At 36.1% G+C, this 15,364-nt stretch overlaps 1 protein-coding gene across 18 annotated transcripts in view; it reads left to right on the forward strand.

The window, feature by feature from the left end:
- ITSN2 (intersectin 2) overlaps positions 1-15,364 on the forward strand; it is a 165,137-nt gene that overhangs the window by 79,997 nt on the left and 69,776 nt on the right. For all 18 annotated transcript variants that reach the window (XM_036872696.1, XM_036872706.1, XM_036872699.1 and 15 more), the window contains 3 exons: positions 4,446-4,582; positions 8,203-8,339; positions 9,383-9,480. In XM_036872696.1, coding sequence (XP_036728591.1) covers positions 4,446-4,582; positions 8,203-8,339; positions 9,383-9,480 — 372 coding nt within the window. The remainder of the gene's footprint in view (positions 1-4,445; positions 4,583-8,202; positions 8,340-9,382; positions 9,481-15,364) is intronic.

Raw genomic sequence — 15,364 nt, forward strand, 5'->3', positions numbered from 1 at the left:
ACTATTGGGAGGGAACATCTTTTGAATATGAATTCTGTATTAAGATTATTATGTCACTGTCAAATTTCTTTAGTTTGGTACTGACGTTGACACCATAGTTATGTAGAATAATGATGAAGTTCTAGGGGTGAAAGCATCAGCGTCTTCAACTTAGTCAAATTTTTTGTAGATCTGAAAGTTTTCAAAATAAAAACTTGGAGAAAAATTGAGTTGCAAAATGTTGTCAAATGTTTATGAAAATGAAAAGAAGAAGTATATTTTTAAATTATAACAAACACTGGAAAATGGAGAGGAGATGGGGGATAGTGTAAATGAGCAGATTCCCCATATTCCATATCAGAAGTCAATAACTATTTTCTAATTCATAAATCAAGATATACTAATAATAGTCAGGATTTATTAAAGGCTTTATCTGTGACTGGCACTGTTCTAAATGTTTTACTTATATTAATTTATTTAATCCTTAATATTAACCCGATGAGGTAGGTTCTATTATTTGTTCACATTTCACATAGGAGTAGATTAAGTTGCCCAGGGTCACACAGGTAGCAAGCAGAAATTCAACCCAGAGAGTCAGGATTTGACCTTAAATGGTTACATTTTTGTTAAAAAAGATGAAAATTTATAAGCTAAGTGTTCAACTTAAGAAACTAGAAAAAGACTAGCGTAATAAAGGGAAAAAAGTAGAAGGAAATTAGTGAAACAGAACACAGATATTTAATACAGAGAATCAAGAAAGCCAAAGTTTGGCTCTCTTTATAGATTAATAAAATTAACAAACCTGTGGCAAGACTTAATTTAAAAACAAAAATAAAGGAGTGAAAAGGAACTATAACTAAACACATTGCAAACAATAAAAGAGAAGGGACTATTATGAAAAATTTTGCACATAAATATGAAAACATAGGTGAAATGAACAAATCAGAATTTGCTGAAACTGGCTCAAGAAAAATAAAATATTTAGGTAGCTCTATTGTCACAAAACATTTTAATTCCATAGTTTAAAATCTTCCCTAAAAGAGAATCCAGACCCAGAATTTTACTGAAGGAATAAATAACTCCAGTCTTATACATCTGTTTCAAAATGTAGAAGAGGGAATATTCCCAACTTATTGTATGAAACTATCATAAACCTCAAATTTTGATAAGAACAGTATAAGAAAGGATCATTATAGACCAATTTAGCATAGAGGCAAAAATTCTAAAGAATATTGAAAAGTTGAATATGGAAATTTATAAGAAGGATACTCCGTTATGACCAAGTTGGATTTACCTTAGCCATGCAAAGATGATTTGACATATAAAACTGTTGACTGTAATTTGCCATATAAACAGATTAAAGGAGAAAAATAGTATGCTCATCTCACTAAAGGCAGAAAAGGTATTTGATAAAATTTAACATCTATTCATGATTAAAAAATGAAAAAGTTATTAGCATATTAGGAATGGAAGAGAACTTCCTTAACCTGAAAAGAATGATCTATTATTCTGTTAAGATGGAGTACAGTTCTGTTCGTAAGTGCAGATTGTTTCCTTCTTTTCAGTTAACTGATAGATTTTTTTTTTAATTGAAGTATAGTTGATTTACAATGTTGTGTTAATTTCTGCTGTACAGCAAAGTGATAGTTAACTGATAGATTTAACCAGGACCTCCTGGAAGCATGACTTAACTCAGAGGAGTGAGTCTAATGATAAGAATTTCTAGGATCATTGTAAGTCAGGCAGAGGAAATGATTTTGGGAAGCCCTGTGGTGCTCTTCAAATCTTATTAATATGCATAGTCTATGGTTTATGTATTTTCATTCATCCAGTAAATACTAATTAAATAACTACACTGTACCAGGCTCTCTCTTGTGTGGGGATACCTTGATGGAAGACAGTCCTGTTGTCAAGAAACTCACTCCAGTGGAGACAGTCATACAGTCAGAAGACACTGCCTGTGATAGGGGAATGCACAGAACGTCTTGGGGAGCACAAGGAAGCTCGTTAACTCACACACTGGAGGAATGGGCTAATGAAGGAAGACTTGGAACAGTATTTTAAAGGACAAGTTAGGGGGCTAACCTTACAGCCATATTAAGATCAGACATTAGTTTGGCTCCTCTTTACTCTCGTTTTAAACTTATAATTCTATTTATGACTTCAGCCAATAATATAGCTAATATTTATTGAGGACTTACTGTGTGCCCTGCACTATTGTAAGCGCTTTATGTGTATTAACCCATTCAGTCCTCATAGCAGTGTTGTGAGGCATGTACTATAATTAACCCCATTTTACAGATGAGGAGACTGTTAAGTAACTTTCCTAAGATTACTCAGCTAGTCACAGACAGAGCCTGATTCAGACCTTGGCATTCTTATTCCAGACCCATGCTCCATGAGTCCTTATCACTAAACCACACCGCTTCTCCACAGATTGTAACCATTGTAGTCTTCTGCTTTTCAATATAGTTGTTTGGGGTTTTTTTTAAACGATTTTTTTGATGTGGACCATTTTTAAAGTCTTTACTGATTTGTTACAATATGGCTTCTGTTTTACGTTTTGGTTTTTTGGCCGCGAGGCATGTGGGATCTTAGCTCCCTGACCAGGGATCGAACCCTCACCCCCTGCATTGGAAGGCGAAGTCTTAACCACTGGACCGCCAGGGAAGTCCCGTCAATAGAGTTTAGAGAAAGGTGCAACAAAGAGAACTACAGAAGCTGAGATCTGTGAAAACTTTTCTATGAATGTAGTATTTGTATTCTTGTTGTCTTAAGCTGCAAGTCTTGATCTTAGACATTTTGGACATAGTCTCTGGATACCACATTTACTCAGATTAGATCTACCATTTCAATCAAGTTAAAAGGGTTCACCTATAAAATATTTTTATTCCTGAAAAGAAGTAGAGCTTAGGTCGTTTTCGTTTGTTTGTTTGTGGTTTGGAGTTTTGTTTTTGTGTGTAGATAGATGCCCCAAGACATCTTTTACCAAAAAATTCTATCTAAATGTCGAAGCTCCCACCTTTGCCATGAGGTCTCTTTTGTTTATTTCAGGTTTTTGTGGGAGTTTCTTAGTTTTTTGGGTTTTTTTCCTCTTCCTTATCCCAGGCTTTTTCTACTCCCTTGTTCAGGATTCTATAGATTCCAAGTAAAAGAAATTCAGTTCAAAATAGTTAAGCTGAAAAGAGTGGTTATTGCAAGAGTACTAAGACCACCGACTGAATCAGTAGACGGGGCAGTTCCTAGACACAGGAATGAAGTTGGAGATTTGGTTCCCCCAGCACTCCCTCTCTCTCCAGCTCTGTCTCTAATCTTTGCTTCTCTCTTTCCTGTTTTGACTTCATTCCTACCCCTGCTGGCCTCACTAGGAAGTGGGGCAGCTCCAGGTTTACCTTATCCCATTTTAATGAGTTTAGTGAAGGAAAGACTTCTTTCTCCCCTCTTCAATATATCTGAATCCCGGGAAGGGATTGTGGCCAGCCTGGATCATGTGCACATCCTTTGAACCAGTCATTCTTGCCAGGGAGGTGAGGTGCTGTGATTGTTTAGATAAGTGACCACACTTGGGTGGGAGTGGGAGGAGCACTGAATCTGACAGACTCATCAAAACCACATAGAAGGGTGGGATTGGGGGGTAAATCAGCTTCCCAAAAGGAGGAAGGGTGCTGTTAGCAGAAGAGGGAAAGGAAATGCTGAACAGATAATCACAAGTTTCTGCGAAGACACTTATCTATATCCCAGATTTTGGCAATTTACTTTGAGACAAGAACTATAGACTTGGGAGTCAGACGGCCTTGGATTGGATCGCTGTGAATCTTCATAGCACTTTGCACAGAGCTAGATGCTCAATAAACAGTTGTTTATTTTAATTCCTGTTTGGAATACTTTTCATTATTTTGGCCCATTCTACTCATGGTTTTAGGTAGACATTATCTTTTCCATTTTTAGTTATTAAATTATTTAATATATTATTATTTAAATTAAATAAATATTGAATAATTATTAAATTATTGAATAATTGCTTCTGTGTTTAGTTCAGTATTTTACTGGGTAAAAGTTATGGGTAACTTGGTTAAACTACATGTGTCAAAAATATGACTGAACAAAATTCCTCTTCAAATGTTATAACAAGCAAATTATTTCCCTGTATTTTTAGTAGATTGCTTTTTTATTGAAAATGAAGTACTAAATCAAAGAATTGGCTTGTGAAAGATTCTATGTTCCTTAGAAATGAATTAATATAAAAGCAGATGATTTTAACATGCATTTGTCCTCAGTGGCCACATACCTTAAATACTTACTCTTTTCAAGAATTTTTCAATCATCTAGATTTTTTAAGACTTTTAATCTTTTTACTTTAGTTTAACTTGCTTTATGATTTTTATCTTTTAATGCAGTTGCCACATTTTTGCATAAGACAGAAGTATTTAAATCAATGCCACGTTGACTTTTTATCTTCTCCTTAGGAACTGAGAGAAAGCTACAATACACAGCAGTTAGCCCTTGAACAACTTTATAAGATCAAACGTGACAAACTGAGGGAAATTGAAAGAAAAAGATCAGAGCTAATACAGAAAAAGAAACTAGAAGACGAGGCTACAAGGTAATATAGTTGATAAACTTGTTATACTATATTGCTATTAGAATTCTAATTTTGTTGTCCATGTTTTTAGTTTGACTATGAAAAATTAAGGGGAATAAAATGATTATCCTAAGATGCTAATTAGATTCTAAATTTTAGAAGTTCAGTCCTTCTTTTGTGGACTGAGTTTACAGTAACCAATTTTATGTTCCATTAGTGAAAAATACAGACTTTGGAGTCAGACCTGGTTTAGAATTCTTGATCTACCACTTACTATCTGGATGATCTTGGTTAAGTCACTTTACCTTTTGGAACCTCAGTTTTTCCATCTGAAAAATAGACACATTAATGCATACCTCATAAGTAACTCAGAATTAAATAAGACTAAAGAACCAAGTATAATGTTTTGCAGGTAATAAGCACTCATTATTTCTATCTCTCCATAATAAATCCATTACCGTTTCCTGAAAAATCATAAAAACCAAGTACTTAATTTTATAGAGTGTAATACTGAGTGTAGAAATGCCATGTTGATGCAGGCTTCCTTGTATATATCTGAGCTATATCAACTGCCTACATTTATAGCAAGGAAAAGTGAGACAGTTGTGGTATCTGAAGCTTAGAACCATGCATTTAGAGACTTTGCATGATTTTTTTTTCTATTGGTAAGATTCTATTTCTAATATGTTCCTATGTTTCTCCCAAGTTCTCTAGTGTCAGAAATTATTATAATTAGTTAACAAATATCAACAAACCAACATTTCTTTGCCCTGGAGAAGAGTAGACAATAATGTCTATGAAAGAGCTAATAGTTACTGGGAAGGCAAGAAAGACACATTACCATATTGCAGGCCTCTTTTCTTAATGGCTTTAGAATAACCACTTTAACACATTTTTACTGAGTGGTCACTGTTGACTGTGATGCAGGTAGACTCTGGGTTACTCCTTGCCCCTAGATTTCTCATAATTCTAGTAGGAGAGTCAGACAGCTAAACAAATGGCTATAATATTCTTTATTCTAAAGAATATTGCTACTACTTTTGTGATTCCCTAACAAGAGATACCAGAATAATATAGATGTAGAGACAGTAAAGTTCAAATTAAGAAGGCTTTTATTTGCCACCTAACTTGTGCCACGTAACATTGCACAAGGGAACTGTGCAGTGCTGCGCAACTAGTTCCTGTGTTAGAATTTTCTTTCTTTGTTTTTTTTTAGTTCTATTTGAATTTATTGGGCTCTCCCTTAGATATAATAAGTCCATTTCTAAAAAGTAAAATGAGTAGTTGTCAAAGAAATTGGCAGTCATCAAAATAAATCCAGTCACATGCAGAATGTTCCACAAATATTATTTTAACTCTTCTGAAGAGCATCCTCAAAACGACTTTTATTCATTCATTCATTAGTAGTAAATAATCTTGATTGACAGAGATGGAGACTGTCATGTGCTAGTTAAGAATTTTCTGCTTACACATGCAATTATCTTGATATATCTCCATCATTGCTCACAATTCCTTTCAGGCCAACAGACCATATTAGTAATACACATTTTCATTTTATTCATTGTCCTTGCACATTATCCTGCTTTAGTAGAGGGAAGAAATCAGAACATGTAGAATTGGTCCAGAGCAGAGTGTTAGTACTGCATCTTGATTTCTTGGCCATTTGCTCAGGTATGTTGCCTTCTCGTCCCAAGCTATTGGTAATAGTCAGATTTTCACATTGTAGATGTGACCTCTTTGTCCAACTTCTGAAGCATCTTCTGGCCGTGGACCAGTTTCTCATCCACAAACACGCACATAGAAACTTTACCAAAATTTAATTTTTTATTCTCTTAACTCTCTAGTCTTTTCTCTATCCCAGTAAATATGTGGCAGGTACTCTGATAGTGGTGTTTATAATGCTATGGGAATTTAAATAAAGGTAGGTTGGGTCATCCTAGGCGTGGGAGAGTGTCAGGGAAAGTTACTGAGAACTGGGAAAGGGAATATTGGTCGGAATTGCTTAAGGACTGCAAGAGAAGCATGCCTCTCAAAGGAGAGCTGGATGTCAGTTACGGAAAGTGCTAGAGAAAGCACTCTGCAAAGAGATAGAGGGTGTAGGAGGATTTGCAAAGGGTTGAGAGGAAGTTAGTTGTGGGATAATGAACCAGGAGTATGAATTATAAGATATTTGGGGGATGAGGAGGAAGGGTTCATGACTGAGTGGGTCTACAGTTTTTGGAATTATCCAGGATTTCCAAATTCCTCCAGGAATTATAGGAAGAGAGATATGGAATTAAGCCAAGACTTTCACCTTGGTGGGGCATAAATGCCCCCAAATCCTAGGGATGCATCCAGTCACAATCTTCATAGCCCCTGATAATGTGTGCTGAGACTTGAAGAAGGTGCTAATTAGTGGTGACTGCTCTGCCTCCAGTAAGATCATAAAAAGTATAAGCAAGGAGAACTCCAGTGAGCATTAATTCTAATACTAAAACAACTAAGCTGATCTTAGACCATCTTGACCAGCTAGAAACCAAGCTGCAGCTATATCAAATGTCATAGAAACATGTACAGAAGTATGGACCTATAGAGGAAAAATGCTCTATTAGCTAAAATCTAACAAATGAAAAAGACTTTTAAATGATAATATAAGAAGTAGATAATCTGTCCAGCAGCATTTCCTATTTTCACAGCAATGACTAAATCCCGAAAACAGGGATTAGCTAGGATAGTGGGAATAAGAGTTTGACAGCAGTCCTTGTGAAGAATCTGGAGAGAAGGGAAGGAAATTCACATATAATTTTTAGATTTGTTTTCTGAATAGTTCCATTACAATTTTTTTCCACATTTTTCTTGTGTTTGGGAGGTTGGCTGGCAGGAAGAAATTTGAGAGTGTGAGAAATTGTTAGTCATACTCCCTAGCTCATCTACTTGTGCTTAGTTTCTCTCTTGATTAAGTGATTGATTAATTGGTTTTCCCCTTCAACCCTGATCCCTATGGTTTCTCCACACCCCCCTACTAATATCTCTTTGCTATATATAATAAATATATAACTATATAAGATTGTATTTTTTTTTTAATTTTGTTATTTTTGGCTGTGTTGGGTCTTCATTGCTACATGCGGGCTTTCTCTAGTTGCGGCGAGGAGGGGCTACTCTTTGTTGCGGTGTGCGGGCTTCTCATTGCGGTGGCTTCTCTTGTTGCGGAACACAGGCTCTAGGCGCACGGGCTTCAGTAGTTGCAGCACACGGGCTCAGTAGTTGCAACATGTGGGCCCTAGAGCACACAGGTTTCAGTAGTTGTGGTGCATGGGCTCAGTAGTTGTGGCGCACAGGCTCTAGGGTGCGTGAGCTTCAGTAGTTGTGGCCCATGGGCTCAGTAGTTGTGGCTCGCAGGCTCAGTAGTTGTGGTACACGGGCTTAGTTGCTCCGCTGCATGTGGGATCTTCCTGGCCCAGGGCTCGAACCTGTGTCCCCTGCATTGGCAGGCGGATTCTCAACCACTGCGCCACCAGGGAAGTCCCTAAGATTAAATTTAAACATATAAGAAATACATAATTTTTCTTTAGTTTGTCAGGAACAAAATCTTCTATTACATTTTTATTTTGCATAAAAAAAAATTGAGGACATTATGCAAACTCTTTTTCTTTCATGTAAAGGAAAGCAAAACAAGGAAAAGAAAACTTATGGAAAGAAAATCTTAGAAAGGAGGAAGAAGAAAAACAAAAGCGACTCCAAGAAGAAAAAACACAAGAAAAAGTTCAAGAAGTGGAGTGGAAAGCTGAGGAGAAACAAAGTAAGGATAAGGATGAAAACAATTGATTTGATTTTTCTGAAACAGAGCAACAAAAGCAACAAGAAAAAAATAGACTCTGATGAGGTTCAAAAAAAGAAGAAAATTAAAATGAATGCTAATCAGAGTCAGAAAAGACCTTTTTCCAAATTAAACTTGGATGAGAAGTTCTTGGGTTTATTAAAACAGACTGAGGAAAAAAAAAAAAACAGACTGAGGGTAGAAATCTTAAAGCAACACAAAGAAAAGAATATAGGCGTCACTAACAGTGCATAAACCCTGACACAGTTTTCATAATTGAAGTAAATAGTTTAAAATATTTTATTCCACCAGTGTAACTAAACTGTTTATTTTAATGAAGCAACAGTAAAGTTTTAAGTCTTTGCACACTGAAATTTTCTCAAAAGATACACATTGTTTTTGATACACCCCAGAGTGCGTTCCTAAAATACTTTAAATATTATTGTATTTCTTCTGAATGCACAAACCTTTGAATCCTTATTAATGATACAATGTGTTGTAAATTTTCTAAGTTAAAGCATTCTACAAATGAGCAAAGTAAAATATCTTTCATCTATTGTCTAGTACACTTGTGAACTCTTGTACTGTTTTTTTTTTTGGAACCATACTGATACATCTGTAGTCAACCCTGTTTACTGACTAACCTTCTGTCTGTAACCTCCCTTTTGTGCTCTTCTTCCCTGTGATATTCTGACCTCTCAGATCAAATTAAGCCTCTTGCAACTTAGTCTCCCTCCACTTGACACACCTCAATTACCACCCCACCTTCCCTCATCCATGGGCATGGCACACCCTGCAAACCATCTCTTTGTTTTACTGACTCCTACTTAAGACGAATATCCTTGTTTGTTTTTATATTGATTCTGTGACTATTGAAAATATTTAAATTCTAACAAGCCTATATTAAATGGATTTTCATGATACTGTTTGATGCTCAGTTTTTTTCTTTTCAAGCTCTTTATTGAGTCATAGCAAAAATGTGTATATATGAAAGAAGCAAATAATGACAATTATCTTCTCTTTAGGTGAGCCAGCCCGTGCTTTGGTAAATTACAGAGCATTATATTGCTTTGAAGCAAGGAACCATGACGAAATGAGTTTTAATTCTGGGGATATAATACAGGTAGGAAACAAAATCTTTTTTTCTCATGAATAAGCTGAATGCAATGTACTGTATTACTTTCTATAATAATATTGAGTATACTATTATATAGTGATTTACCATTTTAAAAATATATCTTAAGCATTACCTCATTTGGTTCTTATGACATACCGCAGAGCTGCACAGGACAGTTATTATTACTGCCATATTCTAGGTAGTAAGACTTAACACAAGTTGTAACTGTCAGCAGCACACTGCCACACTGCCAATGTGGGGTGCAAGTACATGTCTTTTGATTTCCAAATCCAGTCTTCTTTCCACTCTGCCATACTGCTTTATGTCATAAAAGGTGATATTTTGTTATTTTAATAAATTACCAATGAAATTTGGGGGAACTGGTTATTTTCTGGCAACCATTAAAAGAGTTGAAGGAGTTAAGTTCTGTAGCTCTAACTAGATGCAGACCCTTGTTCCTTGGAACAAAAAGATTTTTATTGTATAATCACAAACCATGTAAAATGGATGAATAAGAGAAGATGCAGGGAATAGCATTTTGACAGAGCTATGTGATTTACTGGAAAGAATACAGGCTTTAGAAGCATACCGACTTCAATTTTAATCCTGGCTTCAGTTTTCTTCTTAGTAAATAAAGGCACTATTACCTAGAATACCTAGCCAGTGTCTGTTTTCTTTTTTAACCTGCACTGTCACCAGTTTGGTGTATTTTATCAGTTAGGTAGCAAATGTTTAATGATACTTGGAATAGGGTTTACCAGAACCATCTATTCAAATGCTCAAGACAATCCCCAGCTACACATCCTTCTGTTGCCATTGCCACACTGACAGTGCCATAGCTGCTCCTCAGCTGAGGAGCTTGAGTCCACAGGCTTCTGGCCCTGCCGTTCCTCCTCTTCTACTTGGTGATGATGAGGTAGTGTCCAAGAATGAAGCAATGTAGCCTAGCTCTGGGCATGTTTGGTCAAGAGCTTACTTATATTTTTGGTTATATCTTTTATTTGTTTCAGCAAATACTTGTTGGGAGCTATGATAGGCTAGGGATATAGTGAACAAGACAGTCTCTGCTCTTAGTGAGTTTATAGTTTAATGAGAAAGACAGACATCCTAAAGAAGTAGAGGAAGGAAGAGTGTAGACTGCTACCAGCTTTAGAGCAGACGTCTCCCACAGTCAGAGAGCCAGTCTGGTGGTAGTGACAGCAGGAACATAATGTTAGCTGGAGTTTCTTGAGTGCTTGTGTTCTCTGCCGAATCTTTGATGTAAAGAATGAGTCATGAGTTACTACCAGATACCTGATTTGGACAGCTTGGTTAATAATGGTGTTCATTCATTAAGAGAGGAAGATTAGAAGGAGGAAATTTAAGTGGGAATTATAATGAGTTCAGTTTGGGATGACTTTCAGATTTCTAGGCAGCAGTTGGATATCCAGAGATATCTAGAGGCCAGTTTGTATGTCATCAGTGTGTTGTGACGGTTATTGAAGACGACTGTGGCAGAGCTCATCCAAGGGTATAATAAAGAAGGGGGAAGATGACTGAGGATGCATTCCCTGAAAAACACGGACATGGAAGGGATTGTTAGAGGAAGGGGAGCCATAAAAGAATGACTAGAGGTAGGAACAAAACAGAGTTTAGTGTCAGGGACATTTGAGAAGAGTGGTCCACATGTAAAATAAGACAGTACTAAAAAAATAACCATTAGATTAACAACAGCACAGTTATTGTTAACCTTGAGGAGAAGAGTATTAGTTGAGTGGAGTGGTGGGGGAAGAAGCCAGATTTCAGTGAGTGGAGGAACAGTTGGAAGGGAGGAAGAGGAGACAATGAATATATGCAACTCTCTGAAGGAGCTTGACTTTTGAAAGAGGGGAGGAAGCAAAGGTGGTAAATAATGAGGAATGTGGGTTGAGGGAAGTTGTTCTTGTTTTTTGTTTTTTGTTTTTTAACTTGACAGAAGCTTGAGCAAGTTTAAATAATAGAAAGGATCTGCAGAGGAAAAGGGTTAATCATACCAGAAAGAGTAAATCACTAATGGAGGGAGGTGTTTTTTCCAATTAAAATGTAATTTACATTGAGTGAAGTGTACAACCATAAGTGTACAGCTCAAATAATTTGTACATGTATATAGATCTTTGAAACCACCACTCACTTCAACATACAGAACACAGAGCACTCAGGAAGGCACCTCATGCCTCCCTGTCAGACCTCTCTGTTCTGACCAATGGATGGAGAGGAGGAAGATTCTTGATAATCTGGAGGGCTTGGGATCTATAGCACAGGAAGAGGAGGAGGTGGAAGGGCTAGATACATTTTCCTTTGTGATTGGAGGGCTGGACAAAGGGATGGATGGGATCATAACTTGTGCTGAGGTAGAGGTGAGGTCAAATCTGAGGGCTTCTGTATTGTTGGTAAGATAGGAGGCAACATCTGGTCAACTTAACGAATGAAGGTGGCAGAGGAGGTTTGAGTGAAAGTGAAAAATATGATAAATTCCACTGAACCATGGCAACATTTTTCATGACAACCTATTTTTCTGTCCTTATCTGTTAATGCTATTTTTGAAGTAATAGTTTCCCTAGGCCTGTGAGAATTTATGTAAAATTTTCTAGTTTAACTCTCTATGTAAATTGACAACTAGAAATCAGTTAGAATTATAAACGACAGGTATGAAATTGGTTAAAATTGACCCCTTACAGAGCCAACCTGGTCTAACTCTGAATAATAAATGATTGGGCCTTTTCTTCTTCAGAAGGTTGAAAATATTAGGAAATAGTATTAAAGAAATTTTGCTTTTAAAAGTTTGTAAGAAAAGGAGGAAGTTAGTGTTTGAATGCCAGTACTCATACCTTTCAGTGATTCCTTGCCTTTAGACCAAATATTTAAGTCAGGTTTAGGTTGCATATTCCTCAGGGTTTATTATGTTCTTGCCTTCATTTTTAGTGCTCTGGATTAGCTATTTTAAACTAGTCTTAACTAGATCTACAGGATAATATTTTATCAATGGTTCCTTTCGTTCTATTTCAGAACACCATTTTATGGTAATTAGATAGTTATGATACTATCTATGTAGTTAACCAAAGCAGCTTAGATTGAGGGATTTTCTGAATATCTCATTAATGATGTAATAAATAGCCAGACGTATGGCATTAAAATGAGAATTATTTACCAGAAACACAAATGAAGTTGCCTGATAATAAGTCCATTTGTTATTAATTAAACCTTGAATCTGTTGTTTATCTAATTTAGAATAGTCCATTCAAGTTAACATTTGTTGAGTTTCTAGCCATGTGCCTACTGGGGATATATAAAAATGAATAAGGAAGGCAAAGTTTAGGAAGAAAAAAGAAATATGTATAATTGTACAAAATATAATGTGGTATGTTTAGATTAACCATTTAAAGAAATAAAGTGCTATAGGAACCCAGAAGATGAAGCAGTAACACAACCAAATAGCATTGGGAACATTTTCCCCAAGGATAGGATGGAGAAAGGGCTCAAAGTATTATGCTTTATACTTGTTTAGAGCTTTACAGTTTACTAAGCACTTTTATAAATATTCTTAATTTAATCCTCAGAATAACCTGGAGGAAGGTTGGGCAGGTATTTTCCCCCAAAATTTATGGATGAACAAACTGAGGCTTTAGATGATATTCATTACCTTACAGCAGATTACCAGCCAGGTGGCATGGCTAAGACTGAAGCATGGTTCTCTTAACTCCAAAGTCTGTGTTCTTTCCCCTAAACTCGACAAAATTCTGGCAGGAGGAATATCTTGAACAAAAACACTGAGGCATGTGAGCGCCTGGTGTGTTTAAAGAATGTCACATAACCATTTGCCTAGAATATGGGACAAATATTAGGAGATGAAGCTAGAAAGGTAAGTTGGTACTTGACAAAGAAACCACAATTTCAGAGGCCTTGAATTCTACACTAAGAAGTTTGAACTTTGAAGAGCTTAAAACTAGAGAGATGGGATCTTCTAGGATAAAAATTGTAATGGCTCTGCAGTGACTCAGCATAGAATAAAAGACATCAAGATTGGAAATGGAGAAGTAAGATTTAATTTGCAGAAGACATGATTGTGTAGAAAATCCCATAGAATCTTAAAAAGAAAAAAAAAGCTACTAGAAGTAATAAGTGAGTTTAGCAAAGTTGTAGGAAACAAGATCAATATACAGAAATTAGTTGTATTTCTACATACAAGCAATGAATATTCAGAAATTGAAATTAAAAATAACATTTACAGTAACATAAAAAATATGAAATGCTTAGATATAAAACTGACAAAAGATGTACAAGACCTGTTTATTGAAAACTACAAAGTATTGTTGAGAAGAATGGAAGACCTAAATAAATGGAAAGCTATACCATGTTTATGGATTGGAGGACTCCGTATTGATAAGAAAGCAATTCTCCTCAAATTGTTCTATAGTTTCAAGGCAGTTTCAATCAAACTCCCACCAGGCTTTTTTTTTTTTTTAAGAATATAAGCTATGCGGTTTAATTGTATACATTGGTGTTAAGATTTTTGGCCTTATTACTTGCATATGTGATCTGTTTAACACTCTTTAAAACAGAAAATCATTGAGTAGCAATCAGATTTCAAAAAGTCTTCCAAGTACAGCCAGACAGTTGTCTACGTGATATGCTACATATGACAACATAGAATGTACAATTATATTAACACAGACTTCTTTTCCAAGGGGTCAGTATTTTCACATGTCTAATAGGTCTCACGCACAAGATAACAGATAACAAACAGCAATATCAGTGTCTCTCAATCACATTAAGTTCATCAGACGTATTAAAACGGTAGCCCTTTTTAATTGAGAGTTTTTATACATATTATATGTATATATTTTTAACATCTTTTTTTTTTTTTCCTAAATTATCTCTGTTTTAGATAAATAACAGAGCTTAGGAAATAATACTTAAATGAGAACAGTTTGGGCAAATCCTCAGGCTCTATCCTACAAGTGTTCCATTCAGGAAGATCTCAGTACTTCTTCTCCACTTTTTTGTAAAAATTTACAAGCTGATTCATAACCAAACCACTTTGGAAAAAGAAGAACAAAGTTGGAGATGTTATGTTACCTGATTATAAGGCTTATTATAAAAGTTATAGCAATCAAGATGGTGTAGTATTAGTATCTAGATTGGAAAATAGACAAGTGGAACAGAATAGATAAATGGATCTACACCTGCATATTTATATAACTGATTTTTTATAAAGGTGCAAAGGCAACTCAGTGGAGAAAGGATAGTCTTTTTTTTTTAAATAAATTTATTTATTTATTTATTTTTGGCTGCATTGGGTCTTTGTTGCTGCGCAGGCTTTCTCTAGTTGCGGCGAGCGGGGGCTACTCTTTGTTGAGGTGCGCGGGCTTCTCATTGCGGTGGCTTCTCTTGTTGCAGAACGCAGGCTCTAGGGCGCACGGGCTTCAGTAGTTGTGGCGCATGGGCTGTAGGCGCACGGGCTTCAGTAGTTGTGGCTCGTGGGCTCTAGAGCGCAGGCTCAGCAGTTGTGGTGCACAGGCTTAGTTGCTCTGCAGCATGTGAGATCTTCCTGGACCAGAGCTCGAACCTGTGTCCCCTGCATTGGCAGGCGGATTCTTACCCACTGCACCACCAGGGAAGTCCTAGTCTTTTCAAAAAAGCAAATGACATTGGAACATTTGGATATCCATATGCACAAAAATGAATTTTGATTTATTCCTTACAACATATATGAAAGTTAACTCAAAATAGATCAGAGGTAAATCCTGAAATGTAAAACCTAGAACTGTAGAACTTCTAGAAAAAGACATTGGAGAAAATCCTTACAACTTTGGGCTGCTCAAGGATTTCTTAGACTCTTAGATACAACATAGTACAAGGTTTCTTTTTCAGA

This window comes from Balaenoptera musculus, chromosome 13 (genome assembly GCF_009873245.2).
Source record: "Balaenoptera musculus isolate JJ_BM4_2016_0621 chromosome 13, mBalMus1.pri.v3, whole genome shotgun sequence".
NCBI lineage: Eukaryota > Metazoa > Chordata > Mammalia > Artiodactyla > Balaenopteridae > Balaenoptera > Balaenoptera musculus.